General features: G+C 37.1%; 1 protein-coding gene across 1 annotated transcript in view; it reads left to right on the top strand.

Moving 5' to 3' along the window:
- Positions 1-18,279, top strand: part of LOC110289830 (uncharacterized) — a 153,161-nt gene that overhangs the window by 76,386 nt on the left and 58,496 nt on the right. Inside the window, exons 26-31 of the mRNA XM_085834804.1 lie at positions 7,291-7,361; positions 8,140-8,236; positions 9,963-10,033; positions 11,834-11,927; positions 13,435-13,505; positions 16,106-16,314. Coding sequence (XP_085690930.1) covers positions 7,291-7,361; positions 8,140-8,236; positions 9,963-10,033; positions 11,834-11,927; positions 13,435-13,505; positions 16,106-16,314 — 613 coding nt within the window. The remainder of the gene's footprint in view (positions 1-7,290; positions 7,362-8,139; positions 8,237-9,962; positions 10,034-11,833; positions 11,928-13,434; positions 13,506-16,105; positions 16,315-18,279) is intronic.

Genomic DNA, 18,279 nt, shown 5'->3' with positions numbered 1-18,279 from the left:
TTTCCGAAGTGAGTAATTGAACTTTTTATGCCTTTATGGGCCATACTTGCTACCATGGTGGGATAATGCTCTATAGCCTTATTAGGGGATATATGTGGATGTATCCATACTAGAGGACCATCTTGCCATAATACAGCAGTTGGCAAATTTATGGTTCACAATATGCATAGGCAAAAAGGTTTTTGCTCATTTATACGATTTAGCTGTTCTGTTTGGATCGCTTCTTCTACCTTCCTAAGAACATCAGAAGCCTCAGGTGTAAATTGTCTCAATGAGGTAATATGTGATTCTCCTTCTAAAATTTGAAATAGAGGTTTTAATTCCGAAGTAGGGATCCTTAAATAAGGTCGAATCCAATTTATATCTCCTAATAATTTTTGAAAATCATTTAATGTCCTTAGATGATCTTTTCTTATACTAATCTTTTGTGGGGTAAAACACCATAAAGTAATAGTAGCTCCTAAAAATTGACTAACATTAGACTGCTGTACCTTTTCTGGTGCAATAATCAAGCCATTATTTTTTAAAGTTTCATTAAGAAAGCCATAAGCTCGCTGTATACTTTCTTCTTCAGGTCTACAAATCACAATGTCGTCCATATAATGACAAATTTTTAAGGAGGGGAAACCATCTCTAACTGGTTATAAAGCTTTTCCTACATATAATTGACATATGGTAGGGCTATTTGCCATTCCTTGGGGTAACACTCGCCATTGATACCTTTTATCAGGCTCCATATGATTAACAGAAGGTAGGGTAAATGCAAATCTAGGTTTATCTTTCTCGTTTAATGGAATGGAAAAGAAACAATCCTTAATATCTACTACTATAATTTTCCAATCCTTAGGTAGAGCTGAAAGTAGGGGGAGTCCTCTTTGTACAGGACCCATAACTTGCATTTGTGCATTAATGGCTCTGAGGTCATGTAACAATCTCCATTTACCTGACTTTTTCTTTACAACAAAAATAGGGGTGTTCCAGGGTGATTGTGTGGGTTCTACATGTCCCAGGTCTAATTGTTCTTGTACTAATTCTTTAGCTGCTTTTAATTTCTCAGAGGATAAAGACCACTGAGGCACCCACACCATGTCCTCTGTACACCATGGAATGGGCAAAGGCTCCTCAGCGGCCCCTAGAAAAAGCCTAGCCCTTTCTTATCTGCTTTTACATTGGCTTTAACTGGTGAAATTCTACCTTGTAAGTTTTTTCCTAGACCTAGTCCAGGTATATATCCCATTCCTTTCATCATTTCCTTGCTTTTCTGAGAATAATCATTAGTCAGTATAAAGTTCATGGCTGACATCACATCTCTTCCCCATAAGTTTACAGGTAAAGGGAGTACATAAGGTTGAAAAAGCCCTGTCCTTCCTCCTTTATCTTTCCATTGTAAGGATTTTTGCACTTATAGTTGGGGTAGCCTCATATCCTAATCCTTGTAAGCTATGTGACAATTGATTAACAGGCCAAGAAGCAGGCCACCAATTACTAGATATAATGCTTTTATCTGCTCCTGTATCCATTATACCTTGAAAGGTTTTTCCTTCTATTTGTAATGGTAAAGTGGGACGATTATCCAAATCTAAAGATATGTATGCCACATTAGTTCCTGTAGAACCAAGTCCCTTATCTCCTCGGGAATCCTGGCTACTAGGGAACATGTTATGCAAACTAGGAAGAATCAGCAATTGAGCAATGCGATCCCCAGGGGAAATGGCTACGATACCTCTGGGTGCAGAACACATAATCTTAACTTGTCCCTCATAATCTGAATCTATAACTCCAGGGTGTATCATTAATCCTTTCAAAGCAGAAGAGGACCTACCCAACAGTAGGCCCACTGTATCCTTTGGTAAGGGACCTCTAAAATCTGATGAAATAGGTTGGCATCCCATTTGAGGTGTAAGAATTACTCTGGAGGTGGCACAGATGTCCAACCCTGCTGAACCCGGAGTGGCTCTCCTCGGTCTCTGGGTGGCCTCATAGACACTGTGGTCTGGAGTGCCCCATACATTTGGGGGCCCTGGGGACGGGGGCCCCTTACTCCGCTTTTTGGCTGTTGTACTTTAAACTGAGGTATTGGCCTTCCTTTTATATCTCTGACTGATCTGGGCAAACATTCATTTGCCCAATGTTTTCCTTTCCCACATTTTGGGCAAATACCTGGTCCTGTCTTTTCAAACCTACTCTTCCTACCCTTTGTACACTGCTTTTGCATATGACCTGTTTGTCCACAATTATAGCAGGTTATTTCTTTTGTTTTTGCCATTAAAACTGCGGCAGCCAGCCCTGCATTTGAAAGTGGTCCTCCTATTTCTCTACATGCTTTCATCCACGCCTGTAGTCCTTTCCCTTTCCAAGGTGTGATAGCATTTCTGCATTCTTTGGTACTCATAAAGTACTCTTTTGGTGCTCATAAACTAATTGTTCAATTAGCGGCAATGCGGTCTCAGAATCACCAAATATGCGCCCTGCTGCTTCCATCATGCGAGCCACAAATTCAGAGAATGGCTCATTAATTCCCTGAATAATTTTTGTCAAATTACCAGATACCTCTCCTCGATTAGGCAATGCTTTCCAAGCTTTCACTGCTGCCTGATTGATTTGATCATAGAACTGCACTGGGTATCCTAATTGATTGTTTGTCCACATACCCTGACCTGTAAGCATTTCAAAGCTCCATGCTGGTTGCCCTGCAGTAGCATTAGCACGGGCCTGACTCAAACACAGATCATGCCATATAGACTTCCAATCTAGATACTGTCCCATCGTAAGACATGCCTTTACCACACTCATCCAATCCGAGGGAGTCATGGCATTGTGAGCCAGTCTTCAATCTGGGACTGAGTAAATGAGGCATTAACTCCGTAGGTCCTTACTGACTCTACTAACTCTTTCACTTGTTTATGCGATATTGGCTCATAATACCGCTGTTGAGCTTGATCCTGAAAAACAGGAAAAGCCTGACATATTTTTCACAACCCTCTAGGAGTGCAAAAAGAGTGGCCATTGCCAATTGCTTTCTTATCTGTATAAGGTGGAGGTGGTGGGGGAGCACCAAAACTCCTCCCTATTGGACCATATCTTTCCACCTCATACTCTGCAGCAGCCTCCTCCAAATCTTCCCCCTCCCCTGCTGATAATTCCGAGTCCTCTGAGCAAGATAATTCTAATAACTCAAAGTCCTCAAGAGGAGGGTAAATTGACTTAATTTTCTGTTCTTTATTTTTTATACTATCTTTTATATCGTTACTTTTTGGTTTCTTTTCCTTTTCTCCTTTTATTTCTTTCCCTTTACGTATCTTTCTGTACGCGCCTTCTTTTTCATATCTCTCTGTTTCTGACATACTTTCCTGTTGCTCCTGTAAAAGTCGCTGCCCTTCCTTAACAGCTAGCTCACATTTCTTATCCTGAATACAAGCCTTAATTAATTTCCATAACGGCCTTGTTCCTGCCTTCACTTTCCCTTCTGCTTCCTCTCTCGCTATATCTCTCCCTAACTTTTCCCAACTAGGTAGCGTCAGCAACCCAGTGGGAGCAAACCAAGGAGCGAGTCTGTCTATCTCTTTTAAAAACCCACTCACTGTACTTTCTGAAATCTTTAAACCTCTTTCTTTAAGCAAGGCTTGCACCGGCCCCACTAAAGGAATAGACTGGCCAGTACCCATGATCATCCTGGACTAAGTGTTATCTACATGAAATTATTCCCAGCAGATACACTCGTGCCCTGGGCGGTGACAGTTAAAGCAAAGGCAAACTATCAAGGCAAGAAAAAAAGCGAGCAGCACAACCCCAGCTACAATTATCGGATCTATTCCATAGGAAAGCATACCTCTCAGAGACTCACATCAATTTCTTTATACTTACCGGTACCACCGTTCCTCAGCTGAAGAGTTCTGAATCCGTGCAGTCGAATCCTTCTCAGCAGTCTGTTTTGCAGGAACACTTTATTAACACCGCTCCCCAGCTGAAGAGTTCTGAATCCACGCTGGATCCTTCTCAGCAGCCTGTTTTACGGGAACCTTTATTAACCGCTCCTTCCCCGCGATGCAGTTCTGAATCCTCCCTGTAGCAGGGGGTCTTCGCTCGTGCCTGAAGATGTTTCATCCCGGGTTCTCAGCACCACTTCTTGCGCGCGTCCGACTCAACCAGCAAGAACGACGCTGCAACAGGATCCTTCTGCACACGTTTATTGGGAGAGCTTGATTGTAGAGGCAAAAAGACCCTGAGCCCAGCCCTGGTGCTGCTTTATATAGGCCTAGGAGAGGCGTGTCTCACACCCGGATTGTGTTGTGCTTGGTTGATGCTTACCAACTCATTTGCATTCCTACATCTGATTGGTTACTTTCTCTCTCATCTGATTGGTAACTTCTCTCTCTTCTGATTGGTTAACTTCTCTCTCTTCTGATTGGTCAATTTCTCTCTCTTCTGATTGGTCAATTTTGGTTAATTCTCAAAACCTCATCTTGGCAAAAAACGTTCCTGCCTATGTATGCGTGGTGGCCAGCAGAAGCCTGTGCCACTCTGCAACAGCACATGTGGCTTCCCACACTGGTTAGTTAATGTTGTCCCACCTATAAGGTTGCAGATCCCTTTAGCTCCTTGGGTACTTTCTCTGGCTCCTCCATTGGGGGCCCTGTGATTCATCCAATAGCAGACTGTGAGCATCCACTTATGTGTTTGCTAGGCCCCGGCACAGCCTCACAAGAGACAGCTCTTTCCTGGGTCCTTTCAGCAAAATCTTGCTAGTGTATGCAATGGTGTCAGCATTTGGAGGCTGATTATGGGATGGATCCCAGGTATGGCAGTCACTAGATGGTCCATCCTTTCATCTCAGCTCCAAACTTTGTCTCTGTAACTCCTTCCATGGGTGTTTTGATCCCAATTCTAAAAAGGGGCAAAGTGTCCACACTTTGGTCTTCGTTCTTCTTGAGTTTCATGTGTTTTTCCAAACTGTATCTTATATCTTGGGTATTCTAAGTTTCTGGGCTAATATCCACAAATGGAGAGTTACACAAAGATGTTGATAGTAAGTTCAAAGTAGTATTTCACTCTATGAGCTCTATAAGTTCAAAGCAACAATTTCACATGGCCTTGCTTTCTCATAATGCACACCTGTGGCTTCATTCTTGGACCCGAATGAATGTTTTCTATTTCCTTGATCACAAATTTGTTTTAAGCCTGCTTTCTTTCCCTAGTGCAATTAGCCCATGACATGTGAAGGCTTACAGAGATCTGTTTGCACCCTTGATCCATAGAGAACTTGTGAAATTACTTGTATAAATTTAGAAATTCTATAAAATCATTTTCAGGAATTATGAAATCATCAATTTATCTACACTGCATTACTATATGAAAGTACATCTTCATATTGATTCTGCAGGAAATCTGCCTAAAAGGGTTAGCTGATGCCCAGGAATCATTAGGCTAAGTAATAGTGACAGGAAAGTCATATCAGCAACAAGAAGCAATCCTAGGATGAAGTCTCTGTTGACCTTGCATCTTAGAGCTTACCCATTGCAAGCCAACAGTGGACCACCCCCAGAAAATTCATTTGCTAGCCATATAACTTTTCCTAGATGGCTTCTGACAGTTAAATTCCCAGACTGCCTTGTAATTCCTCAATAGCTCCTTCCAGTAAGAAGAGAGACATCTAACAGATCACCTAAGTGTGTTATGTAGCATAAAACCCCAGGAGAAGGAAACTGAGCACATTTGGAGAGGTTCAGTACACTCTGTAAGTGTGTACTTATTCACTTCCGATTTCATGTGCTTTGTAAACTGATGAGCAGTGTGTAGCATTTCAGGGTGTCAGGTTTATATACAGATGCAGTTATTAGCGCTTCATTTAAAGTGTCATTTTGATTGCTGTGCATTTCTGGAAATATTCTCTAAATTCAAGCCTGCATTGTCTTTCTCCAATAATTGTCTCAAATTTACCTTCTAACATACATGTATATTCTGCTAACAATATTCTTCTCCCACGGTACATTGATTGCAGTGCAGCAACAGAGAGCTTTAAACTGTTAATTTCTAAGTTAACTTGAATTTGTTCTAACTTAGAAATAAATTGTTTGTCTGTTTTACTTTTTTATTTGTTTTTGTAATCTCAAGCTGGAATTGGCTTTTGTTTTTTACTTCATATGTTTTTGTTTGTTTGTTTGTTTGTTTTGGCTTGTTCTTTTTTATTGAATATTTTCTTTATTTGCATTTCAAATGTTATCCCCTTTCCCAGTTTTCCCCCCTTCCATAAACCCCCTCTCCCATTCTCCATCCCCCCTGTTTCTATGAGGGTGTTCCTCTACCCACCCACCAACTCCCACCTCCCTGCCCTCAATTCCCCTACATTGGGGCATCTATCTAGCCTTCATAGAACCAAGGACATCCTCCCATTGATATATCACAAGGCCATCCTCTGCTACATATGCAGCTGGAGACATGGGTACTCCTTTCTTCCCATCTGTGTCTGCTATTTTTGGTCTTCCCATTTTCACTCTCTTATGTACCTAACTTCACTGACCTGTCTTACTCCAGATTTACCTGTTAGAAATCCATTCCTGAATCATTTTATTGACTGGATATAAACCAAGTCTCTAGCAATTAGTGGGATTTCAATAAATAATGGCTAGGTGAGAGTGGACTTTTTGAATTAAAAAAATGGAATGGTTTAAGAACTTTGCACCTAGTTCATTATTAGCTACAATGTGAAATGATTAGTCACAATATTAATGTTCAGAAGGGAGACTGATAAGGGACTCCAAATAGAAATAAATGCATATATACTTCTTGAAAACACTGCCAATAGTGGAGACTTCCTATATCTGGCAGAGTCTTTCCAAGGAAAATAAGAAACAAAGCAAACAAAATATTTTTGGATAAATTTGTGTTCACATATCATGGACAAAAATAACCATAGTCATGAGGTTGTACAGTGCGATTGTGAATACTTCAGTGGTATTTGAATAATTTGTGTCTGAGTGATTCTTCTTTTGTGTTTTGGGGTGAGTACAAGAAATACTTTAATTCTCTGAACCTGGCACACTCCTGTGTCTATTCCAAGGAATATATTTAATACTTACACAACCACAACTATCTAATGACATGCTAAAGCTTCATTTATAGATTTCGAGTACTTAAAAGTGTTCTTTGGGGAAAATGAATCTTGAAATTTCAATTTAACTGTGTCTAAACGCTCTTCTTTTTCACTCTTGCATTCATCTCTCTGTAACACTTTGACAAGATGATTCATTGCATTACAGTTAGAATTGGTTAAATATTTTTATTTCTCAACAGCTACAAAGAAAGAAATGGCATCAACAGAAGAGCCCAGGAGGAACAGTGGGAAAGAAAAAGTCACACCTTTGGTATGTAAACTTTCACACTGACGATGCTCTAGAAATCATAAGATAATAAAATTACATGTGCAATTTTCTTATAAAAATAATTGGTCACAATTATTTCATTTTTGAAAGTATTTTTCCTTGGTAATTGGTTAATACTTTGTTGTATCAGTTGTATTGATAAGGCCTATTTTCCATTTGGGAGGTTTATTATCACACTATATATATTTAATTACCATTTCTATGACAAAAGTATGGTATTGTTTGTGTCTTACAATAAGCATTCAAGGTGGGAAACCATTTTTACTCAGTTTTGTGGCAGTAATAGTAGACATCTACGAGTCATCATACAGGGTTAATAGACTATTAATGTTGCATTAAATTGTGAGTTCTTTGGTTGTAGATGAGAGTTTAACATATATGATGTAGCAATTTCAATTTGAAAAAAACTACAAATGAATTTTGGCATAGGTAGAGGTATCATTTTTCTGTTGTGTATGTACAGTTTATATTTTCATATTTATACTAGTAACAAACAACCTTGAATGTATCTTTTTTCCATATTTTTGACACCTACTCTTATTTCTACAGTGGCCTTCATGTTGACTTTCATTGTCAGTGCCCATAAAAAGACTCAAGTTAGACTGTAATTAGGTAGCATGTCCACAGTGTTCTGCTCCAAACTGTGGGTTCTGATGAAGTGTTTCCCTTATTTGACTCTCTCATTGCTTTGCAAAGTGAACCTTTGATCTTATCAGAGGAGAGAAGAATGTTAACTAAATTTTAATATTTTTTTTTACAGATTGTTTCTTCACTTCCTTCAACAAGAGAGCATCTGGGCCACTTAGCCACCACTGTGCATCAAAGAAGAGAAAATAACACAAGTCTAGAAATGAATGGTAAAATCTTGATTCTGTGAATAGCTTTTTGAAGAAATTGTTATATAAATCATGACAATACTAGTGAATAAAATTGATTAAATAGCTATAAGAATAATATTAAATCCATGTTCTGCAAATGTGAAATGGAATCTATCACTAAAGCAGTCCAATAGCTCAATAAATTACAAGGCTGTAGTATTGGTAGAGCAAGCAGTAAGGTTTCTTAAAGTATAGGGAAGACAGGGAAGTGAAAGATGAGAACAATTATTAAGTACCAGGAAAAAAAAAAGGGGGGGAAGAACTGTGCGACTCAATGAAAATAGTGAAATTCCTTGAGGATGAATATGTTCAAAATAGTGTGCTTCTCACAGAAATAATAAAATAGGTCCCTAGAGATGAATATGTTAAGATTGTCCAGTTTAGCCGGGCGTGGTGGCGCACGGCTTTAATTTTGTGGGCCTTTAGTCCCAGCACTCGGGAGGCAGAGGCAGGCGGATTTCTGAGTTCGAGGCCAGCCTGGTCTACAAAGTGAGTTCCTGGACAGCCAGGGCTATACAGAAAAACCCTGTCTCAAACAAAAAACAAAAACAAAAAAACAAAAACAAAAACAAAACAAAACAAAAAGATGTGCAGTGGAAAAAGAAATAGTGGTAGGATATGCACATATGAGTCCCTTTATGACAAAAGTTAGAATCAAAATATGGGCTTGAAATGAAGAACTGCTTATAGGAATAATCAGGACTGATAACTGTAAATTCCCCATTAGAACAAGTTGAATTATTACTAAATAAATAAATAAATGTATAACATACTGGACCCAGTGACTCTCCAATCATCACTCACAAAATTACATGAAGTAAGATAAGAACTAAAATAGTAATGTGTTCAACTTCACAAAATGTGAAGTTCAGTTTTCTGTGTCACAACTTTCTATATGAATGTAACATAATGAAATAACTTATTTCAAATCTTCTTTTCTTGGATGTAAGGAGCTCCTGATGAAGGGTGAGGAGGGTCTGTGATAAAAGCACATTGTTAAACATGAATATTGTGTATGCGTGAAATGTTGGAATGAATAGACCAGATGATTTGACATTATCTGTTCATAGAAAATTGCTTACATCTTCCCAATAGAATGTGTGTATCTAATAACTATAGATTTAGAAGTATATAACCATTTAATAAAAAAGTTTTCATATGCAAAGTCTAAAATGGCTTTTTTTTTTCTGGTGCTCCTCATTTCATTTCAACTTTTTTCTCCCTAGAAACAACTGAGAATCCAAATCAGTAGTTATTCATTTGGTTCTGTTGTGCTTCAAATTATACAATGGATTTTTAAATATAGATTTCTGGTAAATACACCTTATAGTACATGATTGGTTGAGAAAAAAACCGCTGGAAGATCCAAGGACAAATCCAGAGACCAAAATTTGATAAATCAACATATGAATTCTATCTTGATCCTCAATGTATGATAACCAGATTTGAGTCTCTATGGTTAATATATATCTCATATATAATGATATGCTAATTTAACTTTCTTTAAGTGTGTTTTTGTTCTTAAATCACGTTCTCAATTTCACTTATTTAATTTCCATTTTGAAACTCTAGTCTTCATCATTGTCTTAGTCAGGGTATGATTGTTATATCTACCGTTAATTATTTCTATTTTAATAAAATATGTTCATCTTATTTGCCATTTATTTGTAATTTATTTTACTTAAATATGTACACTTGTCAACAGGTCCATGCAATGAAGAGATATCAACAGAAAATGACCAAAATTGTGATAGCCATGAAAGTGTTCGGTCATTGGTACGTAATAATTTAAATTGAAGGTTTTAATGTTGCAAATAAGTTACATATCAGATTATACTGTAGGTCAGTTGGTCATATTTCAATATTTAGTATCAAAATATTTTAGCCCATTATTATTCTTAAAATGTTTTTAGAGTATTCGTGAGTTTAGGGCTAAACATCATCTTTCCATTTCTTGTTAAATTTCTTTCTGAAAATTACTTGAGCCTGTAGTGTATATATTCAATAACATGAGCAATAGTTAAGATGTCAATGTGTGTTTTAAAAGTATTAATGTTTTCTCTTGGGAAGGATAGGGTGTGGAGAGAGGGACTATATAGGTGTTCCATTTAGGGCCCACCACTCAACCAATATCAAAACTCTTGTTTGTTTCTGTATTAGCTATTGTCCCCTAAAGCAAGTAGTCTCTTCAGTGAAGATTAAGTGTAACACTTCTATGTCAGCATAAATATTTAGAAGTCAATTGAAAATATGACCACTTAGTAAACCAGTAGGTTTCCCCTGAGACATATTATGTCTCTAGCAATAGCTAGACTCTTGACCAGGATTACAGATTAGACATGAACACCTTCCTACGGCGTGAGCCAAAATCTAATCAGAAAGGGGTGGGTTACCTCCATGACAAGATGACATTATTGGCAGTTAACAATTGTTTAGGAAGGAGTGTCATTTGCTTCATGGATGTAGCTTAGGATATATTTATGTATACATCCATCCATTCATTCATTCATTCATTCATTTATACTGGGTAAATAACTACCCACATACACTCAGGTAAGTAACTCTAATTAAGGTCAGCAGGTCACACAGAAGAAGAAAGGAAAACATTATGAAAACATGTTGGAATATGGGTTTCAGTGGAAAATGAAGGTAATGAGGATGAGTGAGAGAGAAGTGTAACTGTCAAATGATTTAAGAATTTTAAAGATTTTAACATGTCTCTATTACACACACACACACACACACACACACACACACACACACACACACACAAATAACTGTAAACTTTTCTATGCCTTACCCAGTCCCCAAATAATGACACAGAGGGATATATTTATTTAATAGCTTTTGGCCTTAACTTAGGCTTGGCTCCAACTCTCATAACTAAACTATCCTATTTATACTAATCTAAGTTCTGCCATGTGGCTGGTTACCTCTCCTCAGTTTTATATGTCTCACTTCCTCCATGTGTTGATTGCAAATTTTCTGAGTTTCTCTTTTTCCCAGAGTTCTTGTCTCTATCTGGAAGAACCACATTACTATTCTGCCTTTTGCTATAGGCCACAGGCTGTTTATTTTAACCAATCAGAAGGTGCCTTAAGGAAGGCAAGGATGGACAGAGACACATCTTACTTAACACAGAGTACAAAAACATCACTCCAAAATATATGTAAAAATGTGTTAATTTATATATTTTATTTTATATGTAACATATGTTAAAATCTTTTAAATTTACATTTTAAATATTTCATATATTTTATATATATATATTATATTTTCCAGAGAAAAATAAAGCATAATTTTATATCCAAAATGGTTTGTTTTTGACATATGCCATCTATGATTATGTCTCCAGTCTTTCATGCTTGGTTTATGTAGTAATATATAGCTACATGAAAATAAACTGTCTTGATGTAGACAAGCTTGTGAGGCACATTACTCAATAGTTTGAGTTTTAATATAAATCATCCATGATTTTCCAATGTTATTGCTTTAAAATAAGAAACTAGGCTGCCTTTTCCGGTAATGCATGAGAGATCTTCATTAAAATCTTGTTTGTTAAAATGATTTCAACAGAGCATCTCTGAGGCACTTGCACAGGAGGATGTTGTACACTTACCCAAGACTGCAGATCAGAGAGGAGAACATGTGGCAAGTGGACAAATGAAAGGTCAGAACTCTATTTAATTCAAAGCAATTTGGTAAAGTAAGCCAATGAGAATCATGTATTACATATACAGAGAGTTCAAATAGAACTCAAATGGTAATAGGCTTGCTATCAAGTTCAGCATAGGCTGAAAATGGGAATGCCACTTTAAATCTATTTCAAAATACTTGTATTGAGCTATAATGAAGAACAGTGGGAAAAGGAAGACTAATAAAAAAATGCACAAAGTATGAGGAATACTAGGAAAATGAAACAGAAATTTATGATCAGAAGTATGGAAAGAATATTAAAGGCTCTCTCCTCCCCAAGTCTAGGAACAAAAGAAGTTGATGTGCCATACTATTTAAATTTCAAATATCAGAGTGACAAAGTTGATAAAGTAGTAAAGAATGCAAAAGAGATACTTCCTAATAGAGTAAAATTGCCACAGTCAGTGATGACTTCCCACTGTGGATGAGTCTTAAGGGAAGGAATGAAGCTTTACAGAAACATGGACAGAGTGTTTTCAGATGGAGGGTGCATCATAGTCATAGGTAAAGGGGAGGAAGGAAGAGGATTTCTGATGAGTCCAATGCAGGCTGTTTAAACATCAGTGCCAAGATAGAAAATGGTGAGTTTGAATGTTTCTGTGGGATTTAAAAATGTTGTCTTTGAGGGTTGGTTCATTGATACCATTGTATTTCTGAACATAATCCAATGCAGTGTATGTCCAAGTGTCCAAGTAAAATACTAATAGGTTTGGTCATTTCCAATACTCATTGGCAAATATGTACTCAAGAAAGGGGAATAATAGTCAAGTAGTGGTAAGGTTTTTTGTTTTGTTTTGTTTTGTTTTAAGATTTATTTATTTATTTATTTATTTATTTATTTATTATATGTAAGTACACTGTAGCTGTCTTCAGACACTCCAGAAGAGGGAGTCAGATCTCAAGTTACTGATGGTTGTGAGCCACCATGTGGTTGCTGGGATTTGAACTCCAGACCTTCGGAAGAGCAGTCGGGTGCTCTTACCCACTGAGCCATCTCACCAGCCCTTTTTTTTTTTTAAGATTTATTTATTTATTGTATGTAAGTACACAGTAGCTGTCTTCAGACACTCCAGAAGAGGGAGTCAGATCTCAAGTTACTGATGGTTGTGAACCACCATGTGGTTGCTGGGATTTGAACTCTAGACCTTCAGAAGAGCAGTCGGGTGCTCTTACCCACTGAGCCATCTCACCAGCCCTAGTGGTAAGGTTTAATCCATTTCTTTTGAAAATAAAATTTTGATTTTAATGCTTATACATATTTATTTGTACATTTATGTATTGTATATTTCAGTGGATTACAGAGGCACATGAATTCATCTTGAGGGAGTCAGTTCTCCCCTTCTACTGTGTTGGTCCTTGGTCATTAGTACTGGCAGCAAGTAGCTTTACCTACTGCATCATCTTGCTCTTCTGTGTTGTTCTAGAGATTGTCATTTATTGGACCTTTCTTTATACTTTGTTTTAAATGTTTGTGTTTTCAGGAAAACCAAGCTTATATGTGACATGCAGAGACCCGAATGGGGAAAATGGCAGTAAGAACAACCAGCCATTGGTGTGTAATTCTTCAATTTAAAATTCTCATTTAATGTATTTGTTTAATAATGCAGCATCGACCAAGTAGAATAACATTTTATAGTTCACTGAAGAATCTATAATGTTTAAAATTTAATTAGAAAAATGCTGAAATATAAACAGAAATTAGAATATTCATGCAAGTTTTATGAAACTTTTCCTTTAAAATGAGTCAAAATTTTTGAATCTATTTATCAAGGTATATGCCTCCTTATATAATAAAGTAATAGCAAGTTGTGTTTGTGGTCTGGATAATAATCCATATCAGGTAAAATGTAATTAATTCCTATTGAGATTCAGTATCTGCAATGTCAAAAAATGTGGTTTTTCCTTCTTGTGACTGACTTCAATATTTTCACTGTAGGAGAGCAGTGAATCATAAGGTCAACTCTGCTACCTAGGATAGGAAAATGACACCTTCTAGAAAAGGATTGTTGGTATTTGGTTACAAAGAGTGCCATCCTAATGTACTTCCTTCCAATGTAGAAATTTAAGACAACATTATGAACTAACCAGTACCCCAGAGCTCTTGACTCTAACTGCATATGTATCCAAAGATGGCCTAGTTGGCCATCACTGGAAAAAGAGGCCCATTGAACTTGCAAAATGTATATGCCCCAGTACAGGGGAATGCCAGGGCCAAAAAGTGGGAGTGGGTGGGTAGGGGAGTCGGGGGAGGGTATGGGGGACTTTTGGGATAGCATTGGAAATGAAAATGAGGAAAATACCTAATTAAAAAAAAGAATTCTTATGCAATAGTTGTATTCTGTTAACTGGAGTAGATATAAGAATATGTTGATTGAACTCATACAGCTACCTCCTAGTGGTACAGTGCAGGAACTTGGTTTTCTTTGAGGTTCCTGTTCAACTTTCTTTTGTTCACCTGATGTAACTGTCCTCTTGGAGGTTCACTGCCTCAGGTTGCTAACCCAGTCCTAGTCGGGGACGCTTCTAGTCTCTATGCAATCTTATCTAGGCCTAGAATGTTTTCAGCCTCTGAAACTTGCTGCTGAATAAGCTCACCCTTTCTAGTTCTTTCTGATTTCTGGCTGGCTGGTCTACTCAGCTGTTCTGGCTCAAACTCCTCTGACTGATTCAATCTGGCTTCTCTCTCAGCCTCTGATTTTTCGCTCTTAGCCTGAAACTATCTCTGGCAATCTGTTCTAATCTTCTGGCTCCTACTCACTCTGCCTCTTGCTATCTTCACCTGTGTCTAGCTTTTCTCCTCTTCAACCTGTCTGTAAAGCACACCCCATAAAACTGCTTCTCTCCTTCTCTGCACTGCTCTCTTAAGTAGCTTCCCTTACCTCTCTGTTCTCATCAGAGTTGAACATATCCTATTCTGTCAAATATTTCTGATTCATCACTTTGTCACTTAGAAATCACTTGAATATGGGTGCTTCCTTCTACAAACTAACTTTACCTTCATTGTTTGGGATTAAAGGTAGGTGCTAAGGTCTGAGTCACACCACAATGAGAAAAAGGTTTTTTCATTACACAGTCTCACAATGTGATCAACTGTCCTGTGACAAGTTCCTAAATAGTTTAAAATAGTTTGCCTACTCTCTATTCACAGAATTTTGGATACATGGCTTAAATTCACTATAAATGCTCACTATGAAAGACATTGCATAGATTTTTTTTTAAATGAAAGAAATCTTCATATATTATTAAGGCCATTTAATTTGATTTTGATAAATTTCACAAAAATGAATTAAGTTCATTCCAAAGTTGTAAAGAGTTAAGATCACTGCTCTTTTTTTACTTCTGACATGGGCTATGGCAAATTTCTTTTCAGTTTGAAGTGCTTGTCAGTGTTAGGGGAACAGGTAAAATACAGGATGGAGCTTAGATGAATTTCAATTAGTTTCCTAATTTTTTTCATGTCCATAATTACTCAAAAGCTAAGTTAATTTTATTTTAAATTAATTGTAAATTTGATTTTAACAATGAACTAAAGAATCAGATCAAATTAATGTTCATAATTACATATTTCAAAAAGAAAATCTCTCAGGAACCAAAACCAGGTAAGGATTGTGACAGATGTGATGTCCGTACTTCCAGCCCCTCCTCAAGCATAATTGAGAAGAGAAACTGTTGGTCAAACAAGAACAATTAAAATAGAAAATATTATACTACTGATCACACATCCACTAGAGGAGAATATGCATGAAAGTTAGCATGTACTTTATGCCTGGATCATTTTTGGCTTTCTATCTGTTTTCCAACAAGTATACTGGAGAAGATATAAACTTAGGTTAAGACAATCACTGGTTACAAGAGCCATACAACATCATATTCTCTAAATCAATACATAAATGTGAAATCTTGCTAGTGAAAATAAAAGGGGACACCTGTCTTTCTACAAAGATGAGTCTTACAGTGGTTATTTTAGATAGAAAACAGTGATTGAAAAGAAACCTATGAAATGAAGAATACTGTAGTGACAATACTGGACTACCATGGAAGCAGGTCTTGTTCATTAAAATTGTGAAAATGGAACTGGGTTAAGTAACAAAGTAGAAGAAATAATTTTATTAAAAAACTGTTAGTGTTCTTAGAAGCAAACTTTTATTGCAGCTTAAACATAAAAGGAAGACAAGACTCAGCAACAAGATGGACATAGTAGAAAAGCCATCTTATGGCAACACTACTGCTGCTGCTGGTGGTGATGGTGATAATGCAGCTGCTATTTCTGATACTGCTGTGAGAAATGGATTCATCCAGCAAATGCATTGTGGGAAGGCTAGTAACCATCAATTTCCTGTTACACAAAAAAAGCATGTTAGGTAAGTGTATAGCATTGTTATTGTCTGAAGTAGCTAATTCTCATTTGGCCCAATGTTCATGCTTAACAAATCTTATGCTTTTACTAGGGATGTTCAGCCTTGCACTGACATCAAAAGAATATAACGAGATACCATTGTTTTCCATTATACTGACAACTGCTATATTTGAAGAATAATGACAGGGCTGTAATTTCTGGTGCAGTAGTGTTAACTAGAGTTGACAAATACTTTTTGATGGATAAATATTTAGTAGGTATCCCTGTTTCTTTATCCTTTATCCACAGTTTAGCTTTGGTTGGTACTGGAACAAACATACTAATTTAACAGTTGCATGTTTGGGTGTCAGGCTGACAAGGAATAGAGTTCTCATAGTTATATTGTTGCCTTAACAGGATGTGTGCATAATAATGAAGAGACAAAGCCTATGGGCCTATTTGAGAATGATGATGTACATTAATTACTTGAGGTGGAGTCACCATTACTGTGGGCAACACTGTTCAATGGCCTAGGCTATGAGCCCTTGATCAACCCTAATCCCTTCCTTCCCAAAGTATTCTCTGTCAAGTATTTTATCACAGAAATAACAGAAGAAACTTACACAATGTACAAACAAAAGACAAAAACACAAAAGGGTGCTTTTTATGTAAACAACCACATAGTAAATAGTTTAATCTTTGTTGGCATCAAATAACTTCTCCAACTGATAAACAACTTCAGCAAAGTGGCTGGATATAAAATTAACTCAAATCAGTAGCCTTCCTTTATACAATGATAAACAGGGTGGGAAGGAATTTATGGAAACAACTCTCTTCACAATATCCACAAATAATATTAAACATCATGGGGTAACTCTAACCAAATAAGTGATAGATCTATATGACAATAACTTCAAGTCTCTCAAGAAAGAAATCGAAGAAGATCTCAGAAAATAGAGTGATCGCCTATGCTCATGGATTAACAAAAAATTAACAAAATGGCCATCCTACCGAAGGCAAGCTACAGATTCAGTGTAATTCCTGTCAAAATTGCAACACAATTCTTCAAAGACAGGGAAAAAGCAATTCTCAAATTCATCTGGAAAGGCAAAAATCCCAGAATTTCAAAAACAATTCTTAACAATAAAAGAATGACTGGAGGAATCACCAACCCTGACCTCAAGCTCTACTACAGAGCAATAGTGATAAAAACTGTATGGTATTGGTACAGAGACAGACATGTTGATCAATGGAATAGAATTGAAGACCCAGAAATGAAACCACACACGTATGCACACTGATCTTTGACAAAGAAGACAAAAATATACAATGGAAAAAAGAAAGCGTCTTCAATAAATTGTGCTCCTCTAACTGGTTGTCTGTATGTAGAAAAATGAAAGTAGACCCATATTTGTCACCTTGCACAAGGCTCAAGTCCAAGTGGATCAAGGACCTCAACATTCAATCTAATAGAAGAGAAAGTGGGAAAGAGCCTTGAACTCATTGGCACAGGGGGAAATTTCCTAAACTCCATCAGCTCATGCACTAAGATCAAGAATTTATAAAGGGGACTTCATGAAACTGGAAAGCTTCTGTAAGGCAAAAGACATAGTCAAAAAGACAAATCAGCAATCTACAGATTGGGAAAAAAATCTTCACTAACCCCACATACGATAGAGGGCTAATATCCAAAATATATAAAGAACTTAAGAAGCTAACCACCAAAAGAAAAACCCCAAACAACCCAATCAAAAAAAATGAGGTGTAGAACTAAACTGAGAGAATTCACAACAGAGGAATCTCGAAAGGCTGAGAAGTACCTAAAGAAAAGTCCTTAGTGATCAGAGAAATGCAAATTAAAATTACCCTGATCACCTTACACCAATCAGAATGGCTAAGATCAAAACCTCAGGTGACAGCACATGCTGGTGAGAATGTGGAGAAAGAGAAATGCTCCTCCATTGCTGGTGGGATTGCAAACTGGTACCAC

This window comes from Mus caroli, unplaced genomic scaffold, assembly GCF_978045245.1.
Source record: "Mus caroli unplaced genomic scaffold, Mus_caroli_1 scaffold_2, whole genome shotgun sequence".
NCBI lineage: Eukaryota > Metazoa > Chordata > Mammalia > Rodentia > Muridae > Mus > Mus caroli.
This window is presented reverse-complemented; position numbering and strand designations above follow the sequence as displayed.